Here is a 17,581-nt window from a genome sequence, read left to right on the forward strand (position 1 = left end):
TCATCTTCAACCTGCTGACTTAAGCATCGGAGTGGCCACGCCAGACACCCCTCCGGCACCCATTCACGAGTTCCTTTTATTGTGTGCAGGTCACGATCGAAGTCATCTACTTTGCTCATTTTCCTAAACAACGCTATAAATTATTGATTTGATCCGGTGGAGCATCCGACCCGGCTCACCCATTTAACCCGGATCGCATCATATATTCAACCCCTTCTTGTTGATAATGGTACTGGAATGGTCAAGGTAAGCTGTTGATTATTGAGAATCTGGTTTTCTATGTGGGATGAGCAACGGTATTGATGTTGTGTGATGTATCTCCTGGTAATTTTTTCTTTATAGGCTGGATTTGCTGGTGTGATGCTCCAAGGGCTGTTTTCCCTAGCATAGTGGGTCGTCCCCGACGCACTGGTGTCATGGTTGTATGGGGCAAAAGGACGTTTATGTTGGGGATGAAGCTCAATCTAAAGGTATTCTCACCATGAAGTATCCCATTGAGCATGGTGAAGTTGTAATGCCCGAGATTTTATTATTGTAATCTGAAATGATTGATTGATAATTGGTATGATTATAGACGGAAAGGAACAGACCGAAAAAGACAAAAGAAGACATGACTTATGTGCGATGACATAACCCCTCGTGCATATGCGCGACCACGAGGCGCGCATATGCGCGAGATAGGCAGAGAACCTCGCGCATATGCGCGAAACAAGGCGCACATATGCGCGAGCTAGTGCAAGGAAGAAATGCCGAGACAGTAGGTCTCGCGCATATGCGCATGGTCAGGGCGCGCATATGCGCAAACCGAGGAAATGTTAGGCGCTGAGACCAGTAGGTCTCGCGCATATGCGTCGAGGGAGGTCGCGCATATGCGCGAGACGTGCAGTACATACATGAAGTCACTTGGCCTTCCCATGCATGATATATATATCAAAGCTATTCAATTCCATTCAGATGTTGAAGGAAAGAATCGAGAAACCCGAGGGAAAGCTTCAAGTTGTCTTGATACTAGAATTTGATTTGCGAAAGATCCGTCCAACAGATTTTCGATCCGAGTTCAGTATTGTGTTTCTATCGACAAAAGCTTCAAAAGGACGTAAGTTCTATTATGTTTTATTATGCTTTGAAAATATGATATGGAAGAAATCCTGATATGACTGATATTATCTGTTCCTGAGATTGTTGTAATCGTATAATTGAAATCAGATCGAAGAACGAATACCGTATAAAATTGTTATGATTTTCAGATTTGATTTGATTGAGATATACAGATTTGGTATCAGATGATGTTTATTGATTGATTATGAACTGTTGAGATTGGTATCTGTTGATATTGTATTACTGGGTATATCGAGATTGTGCAGTTATGCCGTCAAAACATAATTAGATCGAGTTCTGATTATATCAAGTATTGATTTGAGTTGTATATTGATATTGTATTTCTCAATAATGTCAATACCAGATTGAGTATTGACGACTTCGAAGAACGATCAGAACCAGATTGATATTGATTTCATTGATCAGACTGATCTACGAAAAAAATGTATAAATCAATGTTGAACCGGGAAGATACGACTCGAGTTAGATCTGACTTGAGTTTCCCAAAACCACGTACTTTATTTTATTGCATTGATGTTTGCAATTCATGAGATTGATATGCTTAGTCTATTGATTTATAGCAAAGCATGTATTGAGTCATGGGCTGATGTGCCTAGTCATGGGCTGAGGTACCAAGTCTTTGGCGGATGTGCCAAGACACTGGATGTTTGATTTATATCGATGTTGCTTAGGAGCAGATCGACTTCTATTGTTGAGATTCGATATAGTGTGCCAATGTCCAGGAACCGGGATCCTTAGATTAGAGAAGAGTTGAGTCAGAGATTATAAGTCAAGAGTTTGAGTTATAGTTTTATATCGATTCATGTCTTTCAGATTATGATACATGTTATTGATATCTGTTCCATGCTTTTATATCTGTTATATGATTGCATGTATACGTTGTTTATACTGGGAATATAATTCTCACCGGAGTTATCCGGCTGTTGTTGTGTTTGTATGTGTGCATGACAACAAGTGAGACAGGATCAGGGTCGAGAAGAGGATGAGAGATCAAGATTAACGTGGAGATCCGGACTTCGAAGTAGATTGGCTTTCAACACTTGATGAATAGTTGTTGAACCCTAGTTTGAGATAAATGTATTTGTGCAAGACTTGTACTTTACTTTGGATGTTTATATCAGATTGATTTTCATATGTTCCGCACTTATGTATTTAAAAAAAAAATATTTAGACCAGATTAATCAATTGATCTGAATGATGATTAAGAAAATGAATTAGGTTCGGGTCCCCACATAAGTGTCCATTGAGCATGGTGAAGAATCCTGTTGAGCATGGTATAGTCAGCAATTGGACATGGAAAAGATTTGTCACCACACGTTCTACCGTGTTGCTCCTGAAGAGCACCCTGTTCTGCTCACAGAGGCACCCCGCAATCCAGGCTGTTCTTTCACTGTATGCTAGTGGCCGTACAACAACGGATCCTTAAAACAACGTGACTACGTGAAGGGTGCCAAATTTGATCATATATTAAAAGTTACTTTCTCATGAACAGGCGTAATACTTGATTCTTGTGATGGGGTGAGCCACTGTTCCTATTTATGAGGGGTATGCACTCCCACATGCTATTCTGCGGTTGGATCTTGCTGGTCGTGATCTCACGGACTATCTCATGAAGATTCTAACTGAAAAAGGGTATAAGTTCACCACAAATGCCGAACGGGTAATTGTTGGTGATGTTAAAGAGAAGCTTGCATACGTTGCACTTGATTTCAAACAAGAACTGGAGACTTCAAAAAACTGCTCTTCTGTTGAGAAGAATTATGAGCTGCCCGATGGACAAGCTATCACCGTTGCCACTGAGAGGTTCCATTGCCCAGAGGCCAGAAGTCTTGTTCCAGCCATCATTGATAGGAATGGAAGCTGTAGGAATTCATGAAACAAGATACAGTTCCATCATGAAATGTGATGTGGATATGAAGAAGGATCTCTATGGCAACATCGTGCTCAGTGGTGGGTCGACATGTTCCCTGGTATTGCAGATCGTATGAGCAAGGAAATAACGGCACTTTCTCCAAGAGGCATGAAGATTAAGGTGGTTGCACCACCTGAGAGGAAGTACAGTGTCTGGATTGGAGGATCAATCCTGGCATCCCTCGGTACATTCCAACAGCTAGCTGACTCTTCATTATTTTCTTAAAGCGCATCTTATTCACGTACTCCATCAGCATTTCAACTTGCGTTGCCTTCAATCAGCCAAAGATATCCAAAAATGTGAAAACACGGATGGTGGCAAGTTTGTATAGATGCACGTGTGTGCATTGTTGGTGATATGATATTAGTTATAGTGCATGCTAATATTTTTTATTTTGTGCAGGAGTGGAACTCAAAGGGGGAGTATGATGAATCTGGTCACACAGTTGTTCACAGGAAGTGTTTTTAAGCTGGTGAGTCATTTCGTTAATGCCTTTAGCATATTATCTATCACTTCACGTCTTTGGCGGAAGAAAATTAAAACGATGGCATTCTCTAAACATATTCGTGGTGTTCGTTTTATTTTCATTGCAGGGACTGCAGTTCTCAGTAGATACATATGGTATTAGATTAAAGTTTGTTCATAGTGTGGGTTGGCTTGCAGTTTTGAGAATGACCATGAAAGTTATTTGCGAGGTCTTTGTGCTGGTTCCGTGCGGCAGTCGTGCTATTTATTTATTTTATGTTTCCATTAATTCTTTCTTTTAAAAAAATAAAGTAAAAATTGGTGTAAACCAGAGCCCATGTTATATTTGTCGGGCACGGAACTCTTAATGTAGAGATTTAGTTATCTATGCTATACTAATATTGGAAGGGAATGGACATGTGGCAGTTGCTCTGTTATTCACCACTCATTGCATCATGAGTTATCATCTATTCTTAGTTATTCGTATAATTTTGATAGGGGCTTTCTGGAATAAGAAATTAAGTATACATGCATTTAGATATAAGAGAACGAAAATTGTCCTGCAATACAGAACATTTAAGTGAACTTTTCCAAAAGTAAACAAAAATTGAATAGGAAAAAAAAACAGTTTAATATCAAAAGCAGAAGTAGGAAACTATAAGTCCTGACCTTTAAAATATGTATCAACGTCCTCACCAGTTCTTGAAATAACTTCCTGATTAATGGCCATCGATAACCAAAGATCTCTATGTTACACTCATTTTGGAAGTTTAAATAATAAATTCAACATGATCTGTTTTCTCAAATCCTAAATGCTACAACACCACAGAACAAACAATCAAGTTTGCATCTCACATGTAAAGCCGCCAGTGGGGATCAATAAACAATGATTCATGAGATCATAATATAAAAACTAATGGACATAGCTCAGACAATACTAGGCGCATCCCCGTCCCAGTTGCAAACAGCACGTCTCCAACGTGTTCTGATGCAATCCACCAAGGGAGCATGTTGAGGCTTGGATACTTCAATTGAGATCTCGACCCCACCTGGTTCATTTTTCACTGATTCAGAGGACACTGGCACATCCGCCAAGAATTCCTCTGGTGTCCACCTTGGAGGAACTGAGACGCTCAATTTCGTTAGTCTTGGTCTTTGAATAGGATTCTCACTTCCAAGTGATGCTAGGGAACCATTACCAATTGATTTTGCAATCCCATTAAAATGGTAGAGATCAAAGACTTTCTTACCCATCAAACCAGTTGAATCCTTGACCCCTCCTAAACTCTTGTCCAAGTCTAGAAGTGCCTGCCAGAATTCACTCCATACGATAAAACCAGTGCTACAGAGATGCTCAACCTTATCAGGTGGAAGGTTAATGCCGGTTTCTTCAATGACACGATGAAAGCCTTCAACACTAATGAATCCACCACCTCCACTTTGATCTTGGGCATCAAAAGCCCTCCGGATCTGTGTTTCTCTATGCTCGAATTCATTCTCGTCCTGGACTTTCGTGTCGAGAGCAAACAAGACTGTGTAGTGAGATTCACTTCCAACGACCCATATCGGCCACTTGGGGCATTTCAGATACTGGCCAACCTTGCAAAAATTAAGGGACTCTAGCAGGGTGAGGAACCCGACTTCCACAGTTGTTGAGATACCTTTCACAAACATGCCACTGCCTAAGTCCATCTTCCCATCAAACACATTAGCAGCGGCACTTCCAGAAAGTAAAAGGTTGACGATTTCCTATTTGAGAAAGAACATGTTAGATGCGAACTATTCCAGTAACCATGCCAAACCATCACAATCATCCAACAGAAATGAAATTATCAATCTGTGGTCACCTGAGATGCATGCCCAAATGGGGCAGTGACTAACGGTTGACTGGGGTCATCCCTATCTTCTTGAACATTGTCCTGATGAAAAAACAGGTACTGAATACATTAACTTGCACCATCAACAAATTACAAGGCAAACAACGCATACATGCAGTGATTTGGATAGAAATATTAAGGCACGTGAAGTGTTAATTTTGAAACCTAGTTCAGATTAGTATACAAGATATCAGAAGCCTTCATTTCTTCCACGACCAACGGATGGAGATGATTTTGAGCCGCCAAATAGAGTTCAACATAAAGACAAAGTACAAAGTGTCTTGGTAAACTAAACCTGTCTTCTTCATGTTGAGAAGCACATGTCCTATTATTAATAGTCGTTACCGAGTAATGTGGTGTCCCACTTTCTGAGAAATATCAAGATTAAAAAATACAATTTCATGGAGGTTCCAAATCAAAATATACCAATATGTTGTTAATATTTAGCAAAGTTACCTCTAACTTGAAAAGCTATTGAAAAGCAAGGGGCAATGTCCCCAAAAAGAAAAAAGAAAAAGAAAGAAAGGGGCAAAATAATAGTTACTTCCTTAAGTTGAGGTTTCAGCTAGCACATTATTTATCTTTAATGTGAAATATATATCACTTATCAATGAGATACCACTATTCCTCTGTCAGATTTTGGGAAAAAGCATGATTTAAAATGAGAGAATAGCATACCAGTCCTCTGGAGAGCAAGGCAGCTATTAAAAAGAGCAATGCTCCCATACGACTTCGAAAAATAGGAAGCATTGCTTCAAGTTTTTGAAATGCACTCAACTGAGAAGTGCAGTTGTATATTCTCAAAACTTTCTGCAAATCAGAACCAGATTCAAACGAAAGACCTTCAAGTGCTTTTGCCAATACCTGTGCAGCAAGTTACAAATAAATTGAGAGAAAGAAACCACGTTCAATGGTAAATACCCTACAACATTCTCACCAAGTGCACCACTTTATTAACTTAAATGGCAACTTCATAATCAATAAAAAATTTCACATAAAGGAGCAGTAACAAGGTTTTAATGCCATAAAATGGCATAAAAAGTGCGACAAAAATTAATTAAGTCTGGACTTACCTCATCCTTAGACACATCGATGGAATCAATAGAATCACCATCAAGAACATCCAGAGATGCTACCACCACTCTTTCATTACTTCCACACAGAAAGAGTATCTCACTCATACTCCTCACCAGAGCTCTGTCCAAATATAGAAAAACTTATTTTACTAACAAGTAACAACGATGATTTATAAACAGTTAAAGGAATCAAAATCCAAAATTTAATTAGCATTGGTTTCTACCAAAAAAAAAAGACCAAATAAAAATAATAGATGTCCCACTTCTTCTCAATCAAGAAAACATTAGTTACATAAAATTTCAGAGTATGGTGATTTAATTTTACAACTAGCGGTTAGTATCATATGTAAAGATTGAATTCAGGGTTCCATGCACCAAACACAGTATAATAATCTAATTTTCAGGGAAAAAAAAACTATACTTAATTCTCTACTTGTAACCTTCTCGAAGCCAGCGGTTTATTTGGTTATTTTATGCATAGACATATGAATTCATGAACTCTTTATCTTTTCTTTCCTCCTATCTAATAGTTTCAGCAATTGAGAATAAAGCAGCAGCAAGCAACACCGTAAGAAATAATTTAGAGGTCATTACCTCGATCTGTTTTCCTCTGTGAGACGATGGGAAATATCTGCGGCAACAGAGTCGTTATGTGTAACTCTTCTCACAGACATATCCGCATGCATGTTCGGAAAATTACCTGATTCCTCGAGAGAAAACAGAAGATATTTGAGTACAAAAGCCTGCAGAGAAAATAGATTATATTGTGAGGAGAGCATCACACTGTGAGATGCAGAGCATGCACTGAATCAGGTAAAAACTGGAATTTTTCTTCCAGGTGTGGCACAAATGTAATGACCATTGATATACAACAACAACAAAAATCCGAATTTGAATTTCACTACTTTTCTATCCCAAACTCAGAAGAATTGGAAGCACTCTAAAACCCAAACCAGTAACTAGTGAGTCAATTAATGATAAAGACTAATAAAGAGTTGATAGTAGAAACCAATGTTGGTGATTCAGTCATCCATCTCTCTAATGATTTTGATGTCTTTACGCTTGGATTATATTTGATCTGATTTCCCAATTTCCACCCATACACACTGCACTTTGTCAAAGATGGACATTTTTTCTTTGTTTATGATCAATTTACTGCGAGAAACTTTTAGCACCACTCCCGAGGCCTAGACACACATAAACACAGAAAAGGAAAACTATCCTATAACCTTAACTTTTGACACCATATAGAGTTAGTTAGTCAATTTTTCTACAGCATTTGTTCCATATAAACAACCCATGTAATGAAGTTCCATTGATATTCAATACTTAAACTACTAGTAGCATTGCTACTCACTTCTAAGGAATGTAGCTCACACATAACTCAATTTTTTTACTAACAGCTTAAAAGAAAAAAGAAATTATGTGAAAAAAGAACTAACACCCATTATGAACCGCGAGAACCCAGGCAAGAGATCACCATAATGTTTAGTGAAACATCTTGTGATAAATTACATAAGAAAATGGAATTAACATTTTAATTTCAAGAGGACTTCATGCTAAAACTAAGGTCGTGACTATGGGTAAAGAACAAGTATATGTTATTCCGGATAATAATATCTTTTCCTTGTGAATATTTGGTAAAATGAAAATTAGAGGAAAAAGAAAATTTTATTAAACTATGAATTTCTCGGAAAACTCGTCGTAAATACTAAATGACATTTTCAGGTTTTCACATGTGTTTAACCGACTAATAGGCTGAGACTTAATTCCTTCCATGAGTCCATTACGCCAAAAGAGATGGCATTGCAAAGACTTAAAAAAGAGAAGGTTATGTGAACAACCTAAACTAAAGGTGATATATAATTTTTTAAGTTACTGCTTGAGGACATACGAAATGGTGGTGCGGAACATCGGTACAGAAAAAGAGAGCAAACTACGTTTCCACATCAAGTTAGATGGACCAAACTGACCGATATATGAAAGAGATAATAATTTCACTCTAAGAAGCTCATAAGATGAAGTCTCATTAAGAAAAACGATAACATATTTTAGGATTTTAGCCGGTCAAGTTATCAAGCCTGATCAATGTAAGGTGTTGAGAATTAACAAAACATAGTTGAAGTAGAAAGTTACTTCATTTTTCTAAGGAAAATTTAAGTTGCTTTGCTATGCTATATGTTATCAACCAGCAAAAAGTTAAACTCAAGCTATCCACAAGATAAAAGGAATTTTTTAAGGTAGAACAACCGCCACACACTTCTGTTCCTGCTTTTCCAAGACTGGTAATTATCTATGTGTATACAAATTCAATCAGGAAAATACCATAAGGGATAACATCAAGAGGAGCTATGAATAATAAAATTTGGTTAAAAGCTCGCCAATGAAAAGAGAATTATGAGCGTTTTACCCAAAAGAATAACTTCTAAGTAAAGTCGATGATCCTAAAATGTCATATGGGCATCTGAAACACATAGATGTTAACATAAAATAAAATTTTGCTATCTTCTTTAGTCGTAACATAATTAAATAAAAAAAAAGGAGCTAGCAAAGTAAATAAATATAACATCGAGCTACAATAAATCCCCCAGAGTTTAGATACTAGAGTTTTTTTTTCCTCTTTCTATATTTTTTATCTACAAATAAATCAAGAAAGAACAAGGCAGGACAGACTTGCTGACAAAAAATTCTAAAACTTAATTACATAAAGAACCTTCTAGGTTCAAGTCCTACTAGCAATATCAAAATTCAAATTAGAAATAGCACTGTTACTTGTATAGCTGCTAACACGCCACATGGCCCACCCTCATGCTGCACTAACCCCATAGATGTTTCTGGATCAGGACTAAACCTGCAGAGGAAGTTTTTGCTCCAAAGTATAAGAAACATTATATGGACAAGCTCATTTTTTTTGCGAGTGAGCAATCAAATTACTAAGGTCAATTCCACAAGGAGAACTCTCTGCTTTAAAAATAAGTAAAATTCATCAACAACACATTGCAATGTAGGTATGCACATGAAATTGAATTGGCAAAATATTTGATACCGAAAGACAATGATGCTAACATGGCCATCAAAGATATGCTATATGTGTAGTACTAACATTTACATTTTCCAAGTTCCTGATATTTATATATTTAGATTAGATTCTGAAAATTTCTTGGAGCTTTAAGTATGGTGTATCATGTATGGCTCCAAAGATAATGTTGATTCAAGACTGAACATCAATAAAAAATCTGAATGGCCTTGAGGAAAATCAGGAATTTTGCAACATTATTTTATTTTCAAGTGAAAGATGTGAATTGTTGGATAAGGTGTTCAAAATTCCAATTCTTCAGCTGTAAACAAACCTCTATATGATTTTAATCTATCATCACAGGAAAGATATCTAAGAAAGTACAAATTTCACACTTGTCAATAAATGGCTTTATTAGATTGCCAGTATATAAAATTTTGATTTATACCATGTCTCCCACATTAATTTAAGAAAAGAACTTCTCACAAAATTTTCCAGATCAAAATAATAAAACTACCATACCATCTTTCAGACTAGGGTGTAAAAAAAAGCTTGAAATTGACTACAAAAAAGTGACCTTGAACTCGTCGAGCTCGAGCTAGAGGTCTTTAGAGCTCAGCTCACAAGTTGGCTCATGAATACAAATTGTATTTACAAATTTTTTTAGAGCATTTTCGCAAGTTAATATCATTCAAGCTTGACTTCATAATGGCTAATGAGGCTTAAAAATCCTTAGCTCGATGAATTTGAATCAAGCCAACTCCGCTCATCTTATACCCTGTTTAAAACATAATAAAAAAATTTACGAGAAGAACTTCCCACAAAAGTTCTATTTTGAACATATTAACTACTGTGTAACATAGCAAAAACCAAAAACGCTAGTGGAAGATTAAAAAAAAAGGATGTCATCAACGCCAATTTTTTATGTCATCATTTATCGAAAAAAATCAAAAAGCTTCCAACTACGTTTTTATTTATGACTCACCGGATAAATGCTCTTACCCCTTCAAATTCAAGACAAATCGTAGAAGGATTCCAGCATTACCATCTTAAATACAGTTGTGAGATACAAAATGCTAACCAATAAACTATGGCACCAATTGTTGATAAACCCAAAAAAACATATAATACCCATCATAATCAACTGAGTGACCAAGATACACAATAAATGTCACTGAGAGACAACTGACTGATCAAGATACACAATAAAGGACACTGAGAGACAACTTCCTCATATTTCCATAGTGATGTTTCCAATAATTCAAACGAGCAAGGGAATAATAGCATCATAAATGTTTTCCATCAACCTCTAAAACCTCATTCAAAGTCAATATACGGTTTCTACAATATCTAATAACATAAAGATTAAATCTTTTATTCAAACGGTTTTACCTAATACCCTGATTGCTCCACTGCGCAAGCACATCTTTACTAACGCTGTTCCCAAAAATCATCGAGAAGAGCTTATTAGCCTGATCTCCTGATAATGAAACCCCAAGACTTCCCCTTTTTGCCTCAGCATTCTCCAAGTTCACACCCTTTCCTTTTTTCTCCACTTCTAAACCCGCAATTTCCGCATCCGTCACCTTCTCCACATTCTTCACAGCATTCTTAGCTGCCACCATCTGCTTCTCCGCAGCATTCTTAGCTGCTCCCATCCGCTTCTCCGCAGCAGCAGCCATCAATTCCCGCTGCAACCTCCGATTCTTTACCTCTGGTAATTTCTCCGCAGGAGCCGCCTCGCCACCAACAGGTGTATTCTCCATCGGCTTGCTCCTCTTTGGCTCCGGTGACTCATTCTGTTGCATGCTCAGTCTCAATGCCATCTTCAGATCCTCCTCTTCTTGATCCGCCATTTACATATATACAGATCGAATTACAAAAATCAATCTCCAACTTGAAAATCAGATTTCTATTCGATATCAAATTTAAAAAATGGAGCCCATAGCGTGCAGCTAGGGTTTCAAATTCAAGATAAGGAACTTAAGTCCAATATCATACTACAACTGTATATGAACGAACATCTACACCAAAATTGATCCAATCACCAGAAAATTATTCTGGAAAATTAATCAAATGGCAAAGTAATTAAGTTATATTTAAAATCTGACACACATAATCGGAAATAGGGATAGGGCTTCAAAACCGAAACGAATAACGGAAAATTTTACAGGTAGACTATGAAATACTAAACGATGACGTTTTGTCCAATCTTGACGCTTATGGATTCGCTTTTAGTGATGACAAATAAATCTTCCGGAACATCGGAAACAGTCGAATTGTATATTAACTTGTTTTTTTTAAAAAAAAAAAACTAATATCAAATTAGTATTTATAAAAAGTAATCTTGTGAGATGGTCTCACGAATCTTTATTTGTTAGACGGATTAACTCTACCGATATTAACCATAAAAATTAATATTTTTAACATAAAAATAATAATTTTTCATGGATGACTCGAATAAAATATATGTCTCATAAAATACGACTCGTGAGACTAAAGTACACCAAACACCATATCTTAAGGGGTCCCATTTTAAAAAAAAATTATAGTAGTGTGATATTTTATTCTTTTAGCTTTAAACAGATGTCAGACACAGTTTTATTCTACAATATAATCCCAATTTATATAAAAAAAATACTTTTAAAAAATTTAATCTTATTTTGACATCTGGCTAAGTTCGTTTCTTTTCTTTTTTCTTTTTCTCATTATATTTGATCTTGTAATAACCTATGATTTAAGTAATTGAATTTATAAATTATATTTTATTTTCATTTATTACATTTTTGTATTTAGAATTTCTAAAGAAACTTTTTGTATATAAGTTTCAGCATGTCTTTGTTATTCTGAATTATGTCCCAAAAAATTATTATTTTTACTCACTTTTTGCTTGTGTTGATAAGACAATTAGTATCTGTGTTTGGAAATAAATTTTTTTTATATTGTACAAAATAACGAAATACGAATTGATTACTTCTAATTCCATTTATATGTTTTTATATTAAATAAATATCAAAATCATACAAATAAAATATATATATCAACATATTAATTTCCAAACGATTTCCAAATTCCAAATTAAATAACTTATAATTATAATAGATTTTTTAAAAAATTGTGGATATGATATAGTTGGTATGACACAAAGTGTTTGTTTAGTTATCGGGGAAAAAAACCATTAACTAAAATTTAGATTGAAGATATGGAGTAATACTTTATGATCATTGATGTGATCCGCGTGAATCGGGCTAGATATAAGTGGGCGATCCACCGGATATTGAGGTTGATTTGTGTTAGGAAATATGAGTAAGGATAATGGCTTCAAATAAAACCTGCAAACAAGGAAAATAAACTCGTGAATGAGCGCCGGAAGGGTGTCCGGCGTGGCCACTCTGATGCTTAAGTCAGCAGATAGAAGACGAAAAACACAAGCAATATATGTGAGAATATGTGTGTAAGCTTGAGAGTTCAAAAATCCAGAATCCGTAAGGTATTTATAGTAGTAAATCTCATCATTACCTTGTTTTCAGTGCCACCTGCTAAGTATGGTAAGACGGATGCCCATACTTTCTGATGAATTTTCTCACACGTCAAACTCATGTTGTTCTGACAGATAAGATTGCTCATATTCATATAATCGAGTGTGGTGCAATTCTCGAGGTAGCTCGGATGGAAAAATCCCAGGAACTTGCATGAGAGCCAGGGCTCTTGATTGCCCAAGAAGAGAATAAATGCCCGGTTGATAAAGATAGTACCCGGTATATTGGCTCTAACTTGGACTATCCATTTAATATTCTGGGTCGTTCAGGATCCGGATCTTTATGGTGATATCAATAATAATAAAATAACTTAAAAATAAACAATTTTTAATTTGAAGGTTATGTAAAAATAAAAAAAACAGTAATTTTGAAAAACTTGATTAATTTATGGACGATAATAATAATAATAATAAAAGATTACTCAAGCCTCTGATGTGAAGAGACTGGATAAATTATGATGTTAAAATTATTGAAAATGATTACATGTAAATATGAATAAAGAAATTTTGTTTTCTCCGAAATTGATAATCCAGATAATTGAGATAAAATTCATAAAAATATCGAGGACTTATTAGTGGAAAATTATATAGATAAAAATTATGCTGATATATTTTGACAAACTTTTATTAGCAAAAAACATTGACTTATTATTTGAGGGGTCCAACTTTTGTTTTCGACTCAGACTCTCGAAATATCAAGTACGACATTGAACTGTACCATAATAGAAAGTGATGATAAATTTACTTTGAGTTGTATATCTAAGATACAAAAATACGTTATTTTTTTAAAAAAAATACAAAGATACATGCACAGAAAGAAAATTGAATTTGTATGCGAAATAATGCACAAACTTTTTCATGTAAAATACGTAGATGGTTTTCAGAAATATTGTGTAATTGCTCATTTACATGTAATATTTCAAAGTATTTATTAATTATTAATTAAAAAAATACATATACCAATTTGTAATCAATAAAAGGTGAATGATGCCAAATAATTTAGCTAACAGTAGGTTTCTTGTGAGACGGTCTTACGAATCTTCATGGATGACCCAAATAAGAGATCTGTATCACAAAATACGACCTTTGATATCGTCTCATACAAATGATTGCCTTTAGCTAAATGGTACAATCAATCTTTCAATCTCATTTATATCGGACATATATCAATAAGTATCAATTCGATAATTTATATTAATATAAGTGAGAGTAAATGAATTTTTTAAAAAAAATTAATTTCGAAATAATAATTATTACATCCCATATTAGGATTAAGTTGTAGTTTTAATTTAAATGGATACCCATACATATTTTTAGTTACTTCATTCATATAAACCAAAGTTACAGTCTTTTTTTATATATAAATATTTTTCTACACAGAAAATAAAAATATTCACAATATTTTCAGATTACATACAAAATACCTAAATTTAATCACTTAAACAATTTCACATTATTATTAGTGGCATCATTATTTTTTTATTATCCATTAAAATGTGAATAAATCAACACCAATTAATATCAGGTCGATTCATGATTAATCCTAAAACTACTTTTTTTTTTGAATGCATTCCGTCGTTTTCAGGATTAAAATAATATAATCAATTACATGGGTGATTTCAGAGTAAACAAATATTTCTTGCGATAATATCACTTTTTTTCTTAAAAAAAAACAACTTGCTGAAAAAACAACCATGAATTCAAATGCTAGTTTCTTCCCTAGGATGATCGAGAAACTCAAAAATTTGACAAAATTACACGAATATGAACTTATTAAAAACACACCCTCTATTTGATCTAACACTCCGCTCAGATTAGCTTGTGCACCTAGTTCGATTCATTTTTCCTGTGTATGTAATAATAAGAAGTCGGAGGTAGAAACAATAATCAAGAAGATTAAGATCTTAAGTTTTGGCCGTATTTCTAGCGCCATAACTATTGTAGATGCTTTGTAATAGGATATCTTGATTGTGGACTTTGTTACGATATTTGTCTCATGAAGATGTAGTGTAGTTATACTCGTATTATCTTTTCATATTTATTAATAAAAATAAAAACTAAAATAAATACAACTCCACACACAAAAAAAGATATTGTTTTTTAAACTAAGGTGCCAATCATATTCCTTCCAAGCTGCAAAAAATCTGTACGATGGTTGCGCAAAACTAAAACTTTGTACAGTACTTTCGATGCTGAAGATTTAAGCTTTTTAGCCTTATCTGCAGGAGGTGCGTGTGTCTTTAGTGTGTGCAACATGAAAAAATATGCGTTGTGGACCCTCAGTATCTTCCCATACATTGCACCTCCAACAACCCTTGATAGCTCACTCATTGGCTCTACCAATTTTTCTGTTTGTTTACATATAAAAAATGTATACTCCGCTTGGGAAGAAAAAAGAGACAGGTTTTATTTATTTTATTCTCTCGAATCTTGAGGTTTGAGATGTACTGTTACCCAATTTGAATCGACTCTTTCAGTTTTAATTGGTGCGAGGTCCAATCTTGATTTGGGGTTCAATTGTCTCATGTAAGTTCTTGACTAAAAGCATTTTTTTCCCGGTTTGTTTTGGATTAAAGATTGTTACTTTATATGGGTTTTGGTGAAAATGGATCTCTTTGACTTATTGGTTTGTTTATTTTTGAATTATTGGTGTCTGGTGTTGATGGGTTCTTTCCATGAGTAGAAATTCGCAGAATAAAGGAGTGTAGTAATAATATATTTTAAATATTTTTATGCTTTTTGCAGCAAAGATTGTTCAAAGTAATTTGAGATTTTAGTTTAGCCCTACAAAAGTTTGGATTCTGCTTTAGGGATAAGGATAGACAAATGTACGAGATTCTTAAGAGGTGTAGATGTTGAAACCTTGTTGACGGGAAAGACATCTGTGATTCAAGGTTTTTCAACAAGGTTTTGAGGATGTCGCAGATTAATATCTTCAAAGCTGGGAGATTTTAGGGACTTTGTGGTGAATTTGATCGGTGGGTGGATGTGATTTCTAGTTTATTTAAAAGGATCATGGAGGGGAATTCTTCATCAGGAAATACGATGCAAGGTGGTTCTGGTTCCTATGGAGGTTTCGATTTGCACGGACCCATGAGAGTTAATCCTCAGCAGCAACATTTATTTGCACTTCATCATCAACAAAGCTCGAATCCGAGACAAGGATCATCAATCGTTCAACCCACAATTCATGAAAATTTCCCTCTCACAATTCGAAGCACCCAAGATTGTGACCAGACCATATCCTTGGCTGATTTTAATAAACTGGATCGGGGGAAATCTGTGAGTGATGAAGATGAGCCAAGCTTTACGGAAGATGCTGCTGATTCGAGCAAAGGAAAGAAGTGTTCCACTTGGCAACGTGTGAAATGGACCGATGCTATGGTAAGGCTGTTAATTACTGCTGTTTCTTACATTAGTGAAGAGGCATCTACTGAGTTTGGGGGCGGTTCAAGAAGAAAATGTGCTAACTTACAAAAAAAGGGGAAGTGGAAATCGGTTTCAAAAGTCATGGCAGAAAGGGGCCATTTTGTTTCACCTCAGCAGTGTGAGGATAAATTCAATGACCTCAACAAACGATACAAGAGGCTTAATGAGATTCTAGGGAAAGGAACTTCTTGCGAGGTTGTTGAGAATCCAGCACTTTTAGATGTGATGGATCATATTTCTGAGAAGGCAAAAGAGGAAGTTCGAAAAATTTTGAGTTCAAAGCATTTGCACTATGAAGAGATGTGTTCTTACCGTAACGGGAATCGATTGCATCTTCCCCCTGATCCTGAATTGCAGCATTCTTTGCGGTTAGCACTTAGGAGTAGAGATGATCATGATGAGAATGACATGAAACGAAATCCACATCATGATAATGATGATTTGGATCATGAAATGGAATTTGATGATCGGGATGAATGCGAGGATGTTCAATGGAACATGGCTAAGCGGGTTAAGCAATGTCAGAGTCATGGAGATTTTAAACTCAAGAATTCTTTAGATTGTAATAGAAGTTTCAATTTTCAGGCAGAAAATACCGACACTGATGTGAATCAAGTGCCATCTGAAGGCACAAAAACAAATATGTCGCAGAAAGAGTGGATAAATAATCGGAACCTTCAACTTGAAGAACAAAGGCTACACATACAAACGCAAATGTTGGAACTGGAAAAAGAGAGGTTCAAATGGCAGAGGTTTTGCTGGAAAAAGGACCGAGAATTAGAGATGATGAAGATGGAAATTGAGAGGATGAAACTTGAGAATGAGCATATGGCATTGGAACTAAAACGAAAAGAAATGAGCATTGACAGTAGTTAATCAACCTATGCAAGCAAAGGGCTGCTAGAATCCGAGCATTAGAAACACCTGTTTCTTTTATTTATCTGTTTTGAATCTGGCTTAGGCGTGTCCTGGTACAAGCTTCGGTTTTTTCACTGGTTTGGTTTAGATGTCAGAATCTACATTTTATTTCAACATGTATCGTATGAATATCTTTGCGCTTTTTTCGCCCCTGTTAATGGATTTGTGTCCATTTATGGCTGTAACTTTATATATAATTTAATAGATATAGGGCTTTAGTTTTTTATGCTA

At 35.4% G+C, this 17,581-nt stretch overlaps 2 protein-coding genes and 1 pseudogene across 4 annotated transcripts; 2 read left to right on the forward strand and 1 right to left on the reverse strand.

The window, feature by feature from the left end:
* The first annotated feature begins 201 nt into the window (after window positions 1-201).
* On the forward strand, window positions 202-3,895 carry LOC142550947 (actin-7-like; annotated as a pseudogene).
* Window positions 3,896-4,175: 280 nt separating this feature from the next.
* LOC142551666 (uncharacterized) lies at window positions 4,176-11,713 on the reverse strand. Its single transcript, XM_075661025.1, has 7 exons — window positions 10,858-11,713; window positions 9,222-9,300; window positions 7,044-7,192; window positions 6,447-6,570; window positions 6,052-6,237; window positions 5,344-5,415; window positions 4,176-5,245 (listed from the first exon to the last, which is right to left on the reverse strand). The coding sequence occupies exons 1-7, from the start codon at window positions 11,319-11,321 to the stop codon at window positions 4,424-4,426; spliced, it is 1,896 nt and encodes a 631-aa protein (XP_075517140.1). The 5' UTR covers window positions 11,322-11,713; the 3' UTR covers window positions 4,176-4,423.
* Window positions 11,714-15,146: 3,433 nt separating this feature from the next.
* LOC142551668 (uncharacterized) lies at window positions 15,147-17,581 on the forward strand. Of its 3 annotated transcripts, none has more exons than XM_075661026.1 (2): window positions 15,147-15,533; window positions 15,754-17,581. In XM_075661026.1, exon 2 carries the CDS (start codon window positions 16,019-16,021, stop codon window positions 17,306-17,308), a length of 1,290 nt encoding a protein of 429 aa, XP_075517141.1. In that variant the 5' UTR covers window positions 15,147-15,533; window positions 15,754-16,018; the 3' UTR covers window positions 17,309-17,581. The 3 variants fall into 3 exon arrangements, with proteins under 3 accessions (XP_075517141.1, XP_075517142.1, XP_075517143.1); XM_075661027.1 differs by having other exon boundaries at window positions 15,147-15,529; window positions 15,749-17,581; XM_075661028.1 differs by having other exon boundaries at window positions 15,147-15,529; window positions 15,814-17,581.

Source organism: Primulina tabacum, chromosome 7 (assembly GCF_025594145.1).
Source record: "Primulina tabacum isolate GXHZ01 chromosome 7, ASM2559414v2, whole genome shotgun sequence".
NCBI classification, from domain to species: Eukaryota; Viridiplantae; Streptophyta; class Magnoliopsida; order Lamiales; family Gesneriaceae; genus Primulina; species Primulina tabacum.

Excerpts from the sequence above, each read along its gene's own strand:
- LOC142551666 (XM_075661025.1), bottom strand. The coding sequence starts at position 11,321 with ATGGCGGATCAAGAAGAGGAGGATCTGAAGATGGCATTGAGACTGAGC. Across the intron at positions 6,571-7,043 it reads ACAGAGGAAAACAGATCGAG|AGCTCTGGTGAGGAGTATGA; the intron begins GTAATGACCTCT and ends ATATTTGGACAG. Across the intron at positions 5,416-6,051 it reads CCTTGCTCTCCAGAGGACTG|GACAATGTTCAAGAAGATAG; the intron begins GTATGCTATTCT and ends TTTTTTCATCAG.
- LOC142551668 (XM_075661026.1), top strand. The coding sequence starts at position 16,019 with ATGGAGGGGAATTCTTCATCAGGAAATACGATGCAAGGTGGTTCTGGT.